This window comes from Trypanosoma conorhini (genome assembly GCF_003719485.1).
Source record: "Trypanosoma conorhini strain 025E chromosome Unknown Tco_14.4_contig_00544, whole genome shotgun sequence".
Taxonomy (NCBI): Eukaryota; Euglenozoa; class Kinetoplastea; order Trypanosomatida; family Trypanosomatidae; genus Trypanosoma; species Trypanosoma conorhini.
In genome coordinates, this window is record NW_021704635.1 from 1 (window position 1) to 12,814 (window position 12,814).

At 52.6% G+C, this 12,814-nt stretch overlaps 9 protein-coding genes across 9 annotated transcripts, besides 9 other annotated features; all 9 read right to left on the minus strand.

Moving 5' to 3' along the window:
- Positions 1-82: 82 nt before the first annotated feature.
- Positions 83-391, minus strand: Tco025E_07242 (uncharacterized protein; the record flags this gene model as incomplete). Its single annotated transcript, XM_029374108.1, has 1 exon — positions 83-391. One exon carries the CDS (start codon positions 389-391, stop codon positions 83-85), a length of 309 nt encoding a protein of 102 aa, XP_029225755.1.
- Positions 392-1,202: 811 nt separating this feature from the next.
- Positions 1,203-1,607, minus strand: Tco025E_07243 (uncharacterized protein; the record flags this gene model as incomplete). The annotated part of the gene is made up of 1 exon (XM_029374109.1): positions 1,203-1,607. The coding sequence occupies one exon, from the start codon at positions 1,605-1,607 to the stop codon at positions 1,203-1,205; it is 405 nt and encodes a 134-aa protein (XP_029225756.1).
- A 321-nt stretch (positions 1,608-1,928) lies between these two features.
- Positions 1,929-1,960: a microsatellite.
- Positions 1,961-2,497: 537 nt separating this feature from the next.
- Positions 2,498-2,534: a microsatellite.
- A 60-nt stretch (positions 2,535-2,594) lies between these two features.
- Positions 2,595-3,026, minus strand: Tco025E_07244 (60S ribosomal protein L29; the record flags this gene model as incomplete). Its single annotated transcript, XM_029374110.1, has 1 exon — positions 2,595-3,026. The coding sequence occupies one exon, from the start codon at positions 3,024-3,026 to the stop codon at positions 2,595-2,597; it is 432 nt and encodes a 143-aa protein (XP_029225757.1).
- Positions 3,027-3,114: 88 nt separating this feature from the next.
- Positions 3,115-4,017, minus strand: Tco025E_07245 (short-chain dehydrogenase; the record flags this gene model as incomplete). Its single annotated transcript, XM_029374111.1, has 1 exon — positions 3,115-4,017. One exon carries the CDS (start codon positions 4,015-4,017, stop codon positions 3,115-3,117), a length of 903 nt encoding a protein of 300 aa, XP_029225758.1.
- Positions 4,018-4,084: 67 nt separating this feature from the next.
- Positions 4,085-4,104: a microsatellite.
- Positions 4,105-4,592: 488 nt separating this feature from the next.
- On the minus strand, positions 4,593-5,621 carry Tco025E_07246 (vacuolar protein sorting-associated protein-like; the record flags this gene model as incomplete). The annotated part of the gene is made up of 1 exon (XM_029374112.1): positions 4,593-5,621. The coding sequence occupies one exon, from the start codon at positions 5,619-5,621 to the stop codon at positions 4,593-4,595; it is 1,029 nt and encodes a 342-aa protein (XP_029225759.1).
- A 51-nt stretch (positions 5,622-5,672) lies between these two features.
- Positions 5,673-5,697: a microsatellite.
- Positions 5,698-5,966: 269 nt separating this feature from the next.
- Positions 5,967-6,033: a microsatellite.
- A 612-nt stretch (positions 6,034-6,645) lies between these two features.
- On the minus strand, positions 6,646-8,589 carry Tco025E_07247 (Sec14 cytosolic factor; the record flags this gene model as incomplete). Its single annotated transcript, XM_029374113.1, has 1 exon — positions 6,646-8,589. One exon carries the CDS (start codon positions 8,587-8,589, stop codon positions 6,646-6,648), a length of 1,944 nt encoding a protein of 647 aa, XP_029225760.1.
- Positions 8,590-9,356: 767 nt separating this feature from the next.
- Positions 9,357-9,394: a microsatellite.
- Positions 9,395-9,400: 6 nt separating this feature from the next.
- Positions 9,401-9,430: a microsatellite.
- Positions 9,431-9,640: 210 nt separating this feature from the next.
- On the minus strand, positions 9,641-10,297 carry Tco025E_07248 (SNF7-like protein; the record flags this gene model as incomplete). Its single annotated transcript, XM_029374114.1, has 1 exon — positions 9,641-10,297. One exon carries the CDS (start codon positions 10,295-10,297, stop codon positions 9,641-9,643), a length of 657 nt encoding a protein of 218 aa, XP_029225761.1.
- A 334-nt stretch (positions 10,298-10,631) lies between these two features.
- Positions 10,632-10,655: a microsatellite.
- Positions 10,656-10,663: 8 nt separating this feature from the next.
- Tco025E_07249 (glycosyl transferase-like protein) lies at positions 10,664-11,569 on the minus strand (the record flags this gene model as incomplete). The annotated part of the gene is made up of 1 exon (XM_029374115.1): positions 10,664-11,569. The coding sequence occupies one exon, from the start codon at positions 11,567-11,569 to the stop codon at positions 10,664-10,666; it is 906 nt and encodes a 301-aa protein (XP_029225762.1).
- A 519-nt stretch (positions 11,570-12,088) lies between these two features.
- On the minus strand, positions 12,089-12,685 carry Tco025E_07250 (putative protein NipSnap 3A-like; the record flags this gene model as incomplete). The annotated part of the gene is made up of 1 exon (XM_029374116.1): positions 12,089-12,685. The coding sequence occupies one exon, from the start codon at positions 12,683-12,685 to the stop codon at positions 12,089-12,091; it is 597 nt and encodes a 198-aa protein (XP_029225763.1).
- A 43-nt stretch (positions 12,686-12,728) lies between these two features.
- Positions 12,729-12,767: a microsatellite.
- Positions 12,768-12,814: the final 47 nt, after the last annotated feature.

The window sequence follows — 12,814 nt, forward strand, 5'->3', positions numbered from 1 at the left end:
ACAATGGATGCCCAGTACAGGACCCACAGACGTCCCCGCAATGGCAAGAAGAGCGAGCGAGAGTGTGATGCATGGAGCATTATCAACGAAATGGGGTTGGGAAGCCCGGCTCATCCTGCTTGTCCACCACACGCACGCGGAACCCTCTAAAATTCATACTCGACGCCTTCACACGGGCATTCATGGCAAGAGACCTCTGCCACGGTGGCAGGGCCGTTTCTGGAACAAACATGAGCCCTTCCGCGTTCTTCCTTTCAAAATGCTCAAGTTTCTCACGATTTCCAATTTCTTGGCGATCCTTCATGGTCGGTTTGTACGGCTCCCGGCGGCGCATCAAGAGCATCTGGGCATTGGTGATCTTTGGACGCTTGAGCAGTCGACGCAACGTCATCCCCGCTATTGTCAACCCGTTCTGCCCTCCCTCTCTCCCAACGCGCCTCTCCTTGCCCTGTCGGAGAACCCCCGCGTTCTCTCTGTCTCTCTATCGCCCTCCGTCCCTTCTTCTTGGTAGGGGTGCCGACGCTGATGCTTCCTGGATTGGCCCCCCAAAGCACACGGACCTTCATTTGCACCGTAGTTATTAGAAACAGAGAAAAACAAAGACGAAAAAATAAAACAATGCACGCAAACACAATATAAACGAATATATATATCCACCTGTATATCATTTGCATGCATGAGTGATACGTACACGTACATGCCCATTCAAACTTAGGATCATGGAAGTATGTGATGTGTATTATATCTGTATGTAACACAAAGTGGGGGAAAATTACTGAACGCTACGCGAATTGCCTCCTTTACGTCCGAAATGCATGCGTGTGCATGTTTTTTTTTTATGTCCACGCATGCATACATGGCGGACAAATAAAGATGTATTACCCTAGAAGGAGTTCATGATCACCGTTATTCATGAACGAATGAAGAATTACTACACCCCCTTGGTTCAGTGAACATCGTGCAACAACATGCTTACATACACATGCAAACTGTGTTCAGATATACACCTCTAGATAACAGAAAAAAAAACAGGAGAGCGTCCACTACTTCCAACGCTACCAACACAGGAAGAAAAACACTCAAAGAACCGAAACACACGCGTGTGTCTTCAGCACCGCCACCACCACCGTCATCATCATGGGGCGATCCCTCCTCCTCACGCGCTCGTCAGCTTGGCGAGGTTTTGTTCTAGAGTCAGTTTCTTACTTCTTGCCCTGCGACGCATTCACCTCGGTCGTCGCTGGCGTCGTTGTTCCGGCAGGGTCCGCGGGTGGCTCCTCCAACGGCCGGAGTGAGAGGCGGGCGACGTTCCGAAAGAGCAAGAACACTAGCGCCAGGAGCGCAGTGTGTTTTAGCATGTCAGAGAGAGAAGGCAGACTACTAAAAGGGTGATGCCGCACGTACTGCAGCTCGTCTCGCAGCCGAACGATTCGATACTTCAGCAACTTGGACTGCAGAGAGGCAAAGTCGGACGTCAGGCTGCTCGCCATGTCCGTTCCATTTGCGCTGCATTGCGCTAAAGTTTCATCAAACGTCTTCCGCTGCGACGGCTCGTGCAGGAACGCACTGACAGGTGTGCGAGCAAAACGGGCCGTGCGACGCAACATGGCACCAACAGTATTCCCCTCCCAACCCGCTTCAAGATATGGGAATCGCTACTGTCCTGCAAACACGCACAGACACTCCTGCTGATCCTCTATATAAGCGTATAATGACGTGGGAAGCTTCGAAGGTTGCCAACTGCTACCTGCGGAGACGAAGGAGGAGACACAAGAACGAAGGAAGCGCTGGACAGGGAAAACAGTCACTCCACCCCCAGTTCCCTTCCCACCATCCCTGGCGGGGGGTGAGAATGAAGGCGCGCGCGTGCCGCGCACCCACATACACAGCGAATAACAGAAAAGGAAACAAACCTCAAGGCACTGTTCAAAAAAAAAAAAGGAAAAGAAAAGAAAAAAAAGGAAGCAGGGTCTCGCCTCTCTTCGTATACAGGGAAACAAGCGGAGTGGGTCACAAAAGGCGGGTGGGGAAGAGAAACTCCTCACCACGCACGACGCCACACGCACACATCACATTCCCCCCACCCCCACCTCCACCATTCTGCCCCGCTTGTGATTAGTTCAGCTTGGCCTGGTGGGCGGCAAGGCGCTCACGACGGGCCTTCAGAGCCGCCTTCTGGTTGAACTTGCGCACACGGCGGGCGTTCACGAGGGCCGGAAGCCAGCCGCCGCGCTTCGACTTGTTCAGGTGCATCGGCAGCGGGCGCTTAATGCCATTGCGGTGGTTCTTCCGCGACTGGTTGTGGTTCGTGTGGTTCTTCGACTTGGCCATCGGTCCTCACTTCCTTGAATAGATTAATTGCAAGGGAAGCATCAAGGCAAAAACGGCATAGTGAGGCCCGATTAGGTGGAAAAAGCATCAGCAAAAAGAAAATACGCACACAACCACAGCCCCTAAAGAAGCACGCCTACTCCAGTAGAAGAAGGCGGAGAAGGGCATTTTCTGTTTATTTTATTTTTTTGTTTTCCTTTTCTGTGCTTTAGGCAATGAAAGGAAGAAAAACAAAAAGTAAAAAAGTCAAAGCAAGGATCAGTTTACTTCAGCTTGGCCTGGTGGGCGGCAAGGCGCTCACGACGGGCCTTCAGAGCCGCCTTCTGGTTGAACTTGCGCACACGGCGGGCGTTCACGAGGGCCGGAAGCCAGCCGCCGCGCTTCGACTTGTTCAGGTGCATCGGCAGCGGGCGCTTAATGCCATTGCGGTGGTTCTTCCGCGACTGGTTGTGGTTCGTGTGGTTCTTCGACTTGGCCATTGTTGATCCTTCCCCCCAATGCAGAACCCAAAAACCCAAAAAGAAAAAGAAAAACACGATAAAAACAAGTGGAAGGTGCTTCGTTTTGCTGGTTGGACATTTGTGTGTGCATCCCTTGCGGCCAAGGCAGATCCCAGCAGGGGAGCGGTGGAGGATGGCGAGGAGGGGGAGAGAGTGGGGGCGAGCCGGCCGGCGCGCGCACCCACGGCGGGACATGCAAAACTTCGCTTCACAACAAACGGCGAGAACGCGCGAGAGCGTTAAAAAAAAAAAGACCCCCGTAACGACGGTAAATCGAGCGCAACTACTTCTGCAGTGAGTGGAGGCTGATCCGCTTTGCCTGGGCATCGATAAATTTCGTAAATATAGGCCGCAGGATGTAGCCAAGTTTACCAGAAAGTGTTGTTATCACCTCACTGTCGCCGCGAAGCGCACCCTCCAGACAAACACGTGCACACTCCTTCGCTGACACACCGCGGCGTGTGTTGCTGGAGGCAAAACTACCAGCGAGTTGGGCCCGTTGGTGGAAATCGGTGTCAACGTAGCCGGGGCAACACAACGTGATCGCCACCGCCGTCTCTCCGCGAAGCGCGTTCATGAATCCCTGAATAGCATGCTTGGATGCCGTATATGCGCTGCGATATATTGAAGGTAGCACACCCGCCAAAGACGACAAAACAACGATCCTCGACGGAGCTGTCGTGGAGTGTGCTTTCTCGAGCAGTGGCAACAACTGCTGCAGCAAACGAACATTTGAAAAGTAATTGATCTGCATCAATTCATTGCAGTTGTCTGTGAAACTTGGGTCACTTGAGAAGGCAGCAATGGCACCCGCCCCGGCGTTGAGAACCAAGTACTTGAGGGGCTCCTGCCGTGCCCGCAGGGCGTCCCCCACTTTACTGGTGCCCTCCACTGTGGTGAGGTCGGCGACGACGTACGCGGCGGTTGGGGCTCCCAGCGACAAACACGAGGCTTGCGCCGCACGCAGGTTTTCGGCGTTGCGGCCGACGAGCACAACATGGCAATTTGCCTTGGCGAAGAGGCGGGCAAACTCCAGGCCGATGCCGGAACCACCACCGGTGATAACCGCAGTGCTGCCGGGCACCAGCTTGCCAGTGCGGCGAAGATAAACGCGCCGCAGAAGCGATCGTAAGAGCAAAAGAGCCACGACAGACGCAACTACAGTCTTCATCCCCAGGAGGGCCATGGCGTGTGCAAGTCGATGTCCCTCCCTCCTTCTCTCCCCCTAGCGCTGCCTTGACTATTATTATCTTTTGTTGTTGTTGTTGTTTTTTCACAGGCGGTTGGTCGGCCACGTACTCGTTCTGTATGAGCTTGCGTGTGTGTGGTGCTTCTTGCTCTGGCGTGACGGCGATGAGAGCCGCAGGCAACGACGGGAGAAACGAGAGCGTTTTTTGGTTTGTTGATGACGCCTTAACGGTGATAGAAGGCGTCAATGCTTCATTGCACTCCGGAGAATTTCACGTCAACCCCAATTCGCCCACGCACACCCGTATTTTCCTTCGCTCCTCCCATGTGCATGCGCGCATATATATATATATTGTTCTTTCTCTTCCCGGGCCCCGCACAAACAGCCGCGAGGAGTTACAAACACAACGCGATGCAAACCCAGCAAGGTGCAGAAAACAATAGGTAGAGAAACGGTGATAGGGGAAGCGGGGAAAAAAGACAACTAAAAAAAACAACACACACACACACAAATCGCAGGCAATGATGAGTGGGTTCGATAAACGAAGAGCTTGAGTGTTATATCTCAGGTGTTCAAGGCGACTCCGTCATGGATCCGGTGGGCACCTCCTGTCCGTGTCTGCGGTACAACGTGATCTCCTGCTGCTTGAAGTACCGCCTGCCCTCACCCGTGATGAGCACCAAGTTCAGGAAGTACAGCACACGGAAGCAGTTGTGTACATTGGGGTACGTTGGGGTGAGGTGTGGGATGGAGCGGAGGTAAAGGCGGATAGGCACCACCTCCCCCACAACAGGGGTGCCGTCCATGATTTCAAACTTCTGCAGCGTCTCGGTTTGCATGGCCTCCGTAGGTTTGCCGGGGCCAACGTATTCCTTTCGCACCACGCCAACCTCGCCGTACCTAATATCCATGTCAGCTAGTTTAAACGTGACCTTCCCCAGTACACGCTCCTGGAGGTGAAAGATCTTCTTGTCGTACTTAAACTCAATGTGTAGCACGTTCTCAACGCCCACGTCCATGGAGACAGATTGCGGACCGAAAACCGTTTCACGGAAGTAGCTGGGATGCCGTGAGGCGTCCGGCTGGGTCGCGCTCAGGTGCGTATCCACCTTGCTCACCCACACCTCCTCCTCCTCCGTGATGTTCTTTACGGGGCGGCAGATAGTGACCCGCACGTAGTACGACACACGGGCGTTCATTCCACGGTATGACTCGTACTCCCTTGGCGCGGCAAAGCGAAACTCCAACGACGTCACGGAGTGAAACGTGTCGGGCTCAAACTTCTTTTCCTGCCGCATAAAGTCTGTTTTCTCTTCACCCTCCCCGAGGGTCGTGATGACCCCCACGAGCTCCAAGAGAATGCCGTTGTGGCGGTACGCACCCTTCGGTGTCAGCACCACGCGGCCACAGACAGGCTCTGGGTCGGAGAACAAATGCATCCGCTCGCTTGTGCGATCGTAGGGGTCGTCGACGGTCACCATACTTTCGTCCATCTTGCCGTCAAAGATGAAGCGCACCTCGCAGCCGTCTACCTTGCGGAGAAGCCGGCCAAAGAGGCCGGGGTTCCGCTCCTTCTCCTGCAGCCGCTCCCTCACCAGCATGCTGAGAGCCTCTAAGCGCCAGCCGCACTCACATATTTTAGGAAAAGATTCAAAAAAAAAAAACGAAAAAAAAAAACGGGACGTGACCCAACCAAGCGGAGAGCAAAAAAGCGAGCCGGAAAAGAAAGAAACAATGAGAACCGTGGCAAGGAGAGAAGAAGAAAGGAAGCATGAAAAAGATGCTGCGGGCTTCTACTCTCCTTGGGCCCGCGGCGCGCACCAACGCCTACAAATCACAATAAGTGGGCGGAACCGATCGCAATACTATTTTCTTTTTACAATGGATGGAAATTCCAAGAAGAAAAGAAAAAAAGTCTTCTCCCCTGTTCTGTAATGACAGCGAAGTATATAGATACAGTTATAGATAGAAATATATATATATATATATAAGTATGTGTGTGTGTTTACATATTAAAACAAAAACATATGCATAATGAATTCAAAAGAAGAAAAAGAAGCTGTGGCTGTGACTCAAGACGCATGTCGTCTATGTAGGGACGTTTACCTGGCTTCGCGCCCTCAAAAGTAGTTTTTTTTTATTGCCCCCCACCCCAATTTTTTTTGTTTCCTCACATCCCTGCAGGCATGTTTTTTTTTTTGCAAGAGTATTCCCGTTTTGTCCACCCCTTCCGCCTCTCCAAGAGCATCGAAGGAAACTTGAGAGAAGGTTTTGGGGAAAGCTGCACAGGAACGAGAAGGAGCACAAGGGGGACGGCCCAGCACCAGAGCAACCAACTAAGCAATGAAAGAGGGGCGAAGGGGAAACAAGTACAATCCATCAACAACAACATACGCAAGTCAACAAAAAAAAACAGCTATTATGAAAAAAAAAGGAAGGCGCACACAAACGAAAGAAAGCGAATCGCCTACATGCTTGCATGCATATATATTTGTAAATAGCATGCTGATGCTTGACAACTTCCACTGTATCCCCTTTTTACATCCGCTTCTAGGACGGGCGTGTTAGATTCGGAGCGCCAAATTTTCCCGCATTACTCGGCAATATAGCCAACAGCATCTGCACTCAGAAACACGTCTTCACTGCCATCCCGTCGACCACTTTTGTCAGGCGCAGGTCTGCCTCCCACATGCCGCAGACACCTACCAGCAAAGTGAAGAGGTCCACTGGCGCCAGTTCCGCAAGCTTGCCGTACGCCGTGAGTGTCTGTCCCTGCTTTTCTGCTAGACGCTTTGGACTCCGCTGCTGCCGCACGTCGCCCTTCGCACTCTTTGCAGCCGCGCCCACTGAGTTCATCACCCACGCCGTTGGGTCCTTCACGGCACTACGATACGGCACGCACACCGCCAGTTTTACTCTTTCACCCACTGCGGTGTGGCGCGTCAGGCTGTCGGTGACAACATTTGCACCACTCAAGAACTGAAACACTTGCACAGAACGACGCAGTCGGCCTTTCCGCAGGACAAAGCGGGCACGACGTCGGGCATCGCAGACAATCACGTGATGGTGGATGCGATGTCCACTCTCGCCAAGCAACTCACCCATCAGCACCCGTTGTTGCACCCCACCCGATGTTGATGGGAATGGAGAGGAAGCAGGGGAGGCTCGCGGAACGTGGGAATCTGTCACGACACCTTCTGGAAAGCCGTATACAAGGTTGTGCTCCAGCTCCCCAATTAGTTTTCTATCGCAAAAACCGGCGACTTTGCCATTGGCGTACCACACTAGATTGATTGACATCTGATTACTTTCAGGCGACACCACTTGCGCTCTCTGCTCGTTGGCTGAGCCGATCGCTGGCCCATCTCCGTTGTTGATGGAGAAGTTCATGACCTCTGGGGAGCCTATTTGCAACGACACTGGAGCGACCCCGTCTTCGGAGCTGGAACCAAGACAGCTGTAGAGACTAAAGACTTCCAATCCTTCACTGCTTGTTGACCCGGAGCTGCCTAGCCGCTCCAAAGTTCCCAATTCATGTCGCTCATATTCATGGGGAGACAAAGACTTTGCACTGGCTTTGTCGCCTACTTCCTCCCCCGCAATTCCTGTTGGATCCTGATGTATGCATGACGGCAACAAAACCGGTGTCATTGCCGCATTCGTGGCATCGGATGCCATTGAAGCGTTTTTCACTGACGGGGTTAATCCCTCCAAGTGTGTCTTTGCCCCTTTTCTTGAGCCGCATCTAACGCGTTCTACTTCGGCCGCAATCATTTCAGCCACCACGTCTCGTCTGCCCTTCCCTCCACGTGACGGCGGCACCTGGTCCTCGTCAATAAACGGAAGCAGGGCCTCCATCGAGGGGGGGCCAGAAAAGAAGTGCACCTTCTCTTGCACGCGTTGATCGAGTAACGGCTTCACCACCTTCCATGCCCCTGTCACGGCCCAACCGGCGTTGAACACAAGCATGCGGCGCATGATCTCTGGGTAGTACTCCTGCATGATCTTGGAAAACTCCCGCGCAAACGCCAAGGTGTGGGAGTTGACAGATGAGATGCTTGTGTGACGAAGATCCAAGACAAGCGTGCAGCGATCCACATGCCGCTCCTTTGCCAGAAATCGTGCCTTTTCCATCACCTGCATTTGCACCCGCAGTAGATCACTTTTAAGCCCGCTTTTTAAAAGTTTCACCAGAAGCCGAAAATCTGGCGTGTTCCACATGATTGGAAGACCATCCTTATCAAACCCGTACAAAAGAGAGGCGGTCGACTCAACACCTTTACTGAACTTCTCTGCAATAATGCCGTTGAGCTTCTTCTTTTTCCGCAGGGAGGCGTAGGTTCGCAAGGACGCCTCCGCCGCCTCCACCACCCAGTTCCTGCCAATAAGAAATCGGTAGAGAATATCACAATCCGAGACCTTCTGGCGATCGTCAAGAGGGAGAACATCGCCCAAACGGGAGTGAAGCTCTAAATTTTTACGCTTATGTTCCTCCGTAAGGACCGTCGGGCCGGAGCGCGTCTGCACAGCATGATCCGCTTCGTACGACGAATTCATCAACTCCGCCATTTCCCCACAACCGGAAAAAAAAAAAGGGGGAGGCAATAAGGACTAAAAAAAAAAGACTTCCGACCCCAACTCAACGGAACAAAAAAAACACTAAGTAAGGTTCACACCGTCCCACGTAAGCACTCCAACACTGCGGACAACGTGAAGGGCCACTGCAGAGCTTCCTGCTGGTAAATGTTACAAAACCGCTAGCTCCTCCTTCAGCTTAAGAGTCAAAAAAGAAATGCCGTAAACTTCGTTTCCTCTTTTTTGCTTCTTTTTTTTGGCTCGGGTTGTCGTTCCTTCGCTCACTTGTGCCTAATATTTTTTTTGTTTTTCCTTTGTTTTGCTCTTGTTTCGTGGTTGCCTTCCTTGCCGGGGATTAGCGCTCCCTTACGCGCCTGTGTTGTTTACTGCAAACTCCTATAAATAAAAAGCTTGGCGACACGCCTGTGCAAGGCGCGTGGTTGACACACTGCGTCTTTTATCGTCAGTTATGCTGCTTTTCGCTTTTTCCGTGCGTCTCACGCCCGGTTTACGCCGCTTGCCGCGCACTCCTTCCTTCCACTCGCACTCGGCCTCAAAGCTAGCCCCACCAGAGATAGAGATCGAAAAGAAAAAAAAAGGCGAGAGGTGCTAAGAAGCCCGCAGCTTCAGATGCATGCGTCACATTCGCAGAACGACTCACAACAGGAAGGGAGTTCAATCTGGTTCCTCGTTGTTTACCCGGAGGGAGAGTTGCTTTTCGCAGTCAGCCAGACTCCCCGCCGCTCCAGCGTCGGCAGACGCAACCACAACAACAAACTCAAAAGAGCAACAACACCAAACTTGCTTGTTTTTTTTATTTTTCACTTTTTTTTTTCGTTGCAGCATGGCCCCTGTGCCGGACCCGAGGCAAAATAAGCAGCGACATCGCGGAGAGGACGGGATCCAAAGCCTGGGCTTTTCCTCCTCTTCGCCTTCAGACTCTGTGGCCAGCATTACTTCGATATGAATGAATATGCTTGGCGTATCATATGCCTCCAGGCGTTCTCCTTGTCCTCCGCTTTCGTTCTCTTTTTTTTGTTCTTGCTCACGCGGAATTACCGCGAAGGGCGTTAAACTTCGCCAACAGCTCATCCTCGTTCTCATCAACCGCATCCTCTCCCACTGTCACCTGCTGCGTTTGCGGCAACCTGGCCTGGGCGACGGTTGTGCCCTGCATCTTGCCATGCGTGACCTCATCAACCACCTTGTTCACCTCTTCGTCCAGCTCCTCATCGGCGATGTCCTCATCTAAGGCGTTGTCAACGGTGTCATTTATCGCCTCCTCTATCAGGCCCGCCTTCATCATCTCCCTGCTCATCTCCCGCATTGTGGCCTGCACCTCCTGCACGTGCACCAGCCTGTTCATCTCTGTCATGATGGCTGCGCTCTTCTGGATGCTGCCCGCCAGCTTGATCTGCGACGCCTGTTGCTGCAGCTGCATTGACACGGAGTTCATTTGGGTGCGAGCGACGTACAAACGCCTCACTGCATGACGTGCCCGAAGAATCTCCTTTGAAAGCATACGCACCGCCACAGGATCACCTTTTCGCGCGGCCACCTTCGCCTCCTGTTTGACCTTCATCTCCTCCCGTTGAATCCTGCGAATTTGGGCATCAATCTTGCGCATCTCCGAGCTGAGTTTCCGCCGCCACAACTTCGCCTGCTCCTGGGGGTCCACAGTTTTGAAAAACCTGTCAAACATTGGAATAGCTATTACAGTAATGGTATGTTACTGTATCTAAATCTCGTAAGCACCGAGCTTGACTTCATTAGGGATACAGTTCAGTACATACACCACACGGTACGTGTGTGGGCGTGTGTATATATTTATAATATATTAAGTATCGTAATTATTAGAAGGGACAGGAGAGGAAACGTGCATGGAATGTTGCGTGCAACACGCACGAAAGAGGCAAGGCGAGGGGCAAGAGATTTCAGCACTACATCAGTCAAACTAAGAAAACACGCATGTAAAACTGCACAGGATACCAATGCCCCCGTGGACAGAATCGCCAGCATTCGAACAGGGCAGTGGATTTTTGTTGTTGTTGTCGTTGTTGCACGGACCTCAATCCGTGGCCCATCCTGCCGCCCTGCATCGTGCCCGTTCCTCCGCCTGCTCATCCCTGCCAGTGGAACTCTGAATATCCGACCCCATCCGTGTCGCCTGCACCACCAAAGGCGGCTGCAGCGTGTAGCAGACAGGGGATGTCACGTAGGGAACGCCACCCTCAACATCTGATGTCACATGCATCGTCATCATCGTATCCAGTTGGTACGTCATCGGAAGGCATAACTGCAGTAACTGCCGAGCACCTTGATGCGACACAACGTAGCAATTCGTCGTTCGGTGCAACGGCGGCACACGACTCACGCCCTCCGCAACACGCAGCTGAGAGGCCTGGTTCGCCGTGTCAAGCCCACTCACGTACAAAAGCTCCCAATCCCGCGGAACGCGCCGCATGCGTTCCTCGTACTCTTGCTGAAAACCGCGTGGAAACAAGGAGTCATCCTCCACCACGAGAGCACAGCCATAGCGCCGCGCCGCAATGGTGGCCCAAATTGACGCATGACTAAGTGCACATCCTACTGCCGCAGGATTTAAATCCATCCCCCAAATTCGGCGCCCATCGCGCTCGCGCAGACGAAGAAGCCCTAGCAATGACACCAATCCACATTCCCGTGCCTTTTGAACGTCAACGGCGTGACCATCAATCGCGACAAATCGCTCGTAGTCGCCCTCGCGGAATCCCGCACGCTGCAACTGCCGTGAGATGAATTCCCAGCGGTCAGGCCGCCGATCGAGGTTGATGACGTACACCGCGTCAAACGGGCGTGGTGAGACGGAAGTAGAAGATGATGCTGAAGCGCGAGCCAAAAAATGTAAAGGGCGGAAGGCGTCCCTGCTGCTCCCATCCCGAATGTCGTTGAGACGCCTGTGTAGCGCGGTGTAGCTCCATCGTCGTAGCCTCATACTTCTGCCGCGTCCAATGTATGTTTCCTCTTTTGCGAGGCGTGCACGCCTATCATGTAAGAATTACCTCCTCTAAAGGAAGAAGAAAAAGGTGGCTGCCTGTTCGTTTATTTGTTCGTCTTTTTTTTCTTCCGCCCCACCAGAAGCAAGCATGCGACAAGCAAAGAAGAGAAATCCTCACTACTAAAGAAGATCATAATAATCAAAGGGCTGTGGTGGCATGAGCCACCGCAGTCAAGAAACGGTGGTGCCCACAGGGGAAGCAAGACAGAGTGATTGTGGCAAGCAAAGACCTTGGCATTGAAGCTGACCACTCCTTTCCCTTGTTGACCATTTAGTCCCTCCCCACCCCTCTGTTGCAATAGTCAACATCCTCGCATTTCGTCGTTTTTTGTTTTTGTTATTGTTCCTTTTGACAGTTACTGATGGACGGCTCATGTCTTTTGTCATTCTTCTCGTTTTGATTTTGCGTTTGCGTTTCCCTCCCTCTTCAGCTGGCCGCATCACAAAGTCTCTGTGTTAGCGCCAGAGACACCCTATCGCTGACGACCAGCGTGCTGGGCCCATGATCTTGGATATGGTACCAGGTGTCGGCTCCACCTCCAGCAGGTCATCTAGCAGCTTTCCCTTCAGTATATGCACGTACTTGCCCTCGTGCTCTCCGGTTACCACGACGTAGGAGGCCGCCAGACTTGCCGCAGGCGTCGTCAAAACCAATTCCTTCTCCGGCGTAATCTTCATCAGGTATTTGAAGCTGAGGATGCTGGAGTTGCTCTCGAGGTAGGTCATGCGCAACAACATGTTACTCTGAGCAGACAGGCACAACTGACGCTCATCAATGTAGCGATGTTTCCAATCCACGTCCCTGAGCAGTGCGTTGCGTGTGTCGTACCGGTGCTTCAGGGAGTCGTACTCCCACATGTGCGCCACCTGGTTAATCGCACCAAGCTGGACTATCCAATAGCCCTGGCACCTACTCACAGATGCACGTAGAGGCAACAGCTCCGACGTCAGGCGATGGAACTTGTCGTATTTCCCCGGCAAAATGTCATAGATACGAAGTTCATAGATCTTTTCCTTTGTCGCCTTCAGAAGCGGCCAAGAGCGTTGCAGCATCGGTTTTTTTTTTCCCCACCCACCTGTGACCTCTTATGATAAATGTTTTTTTTTTAATGTTTGTTGTTGTTGCTGCTGTTGTCCTGCTTCTTCCGCCTCTCACGTGGCGTGGGCGTGCTCCCACCCCCC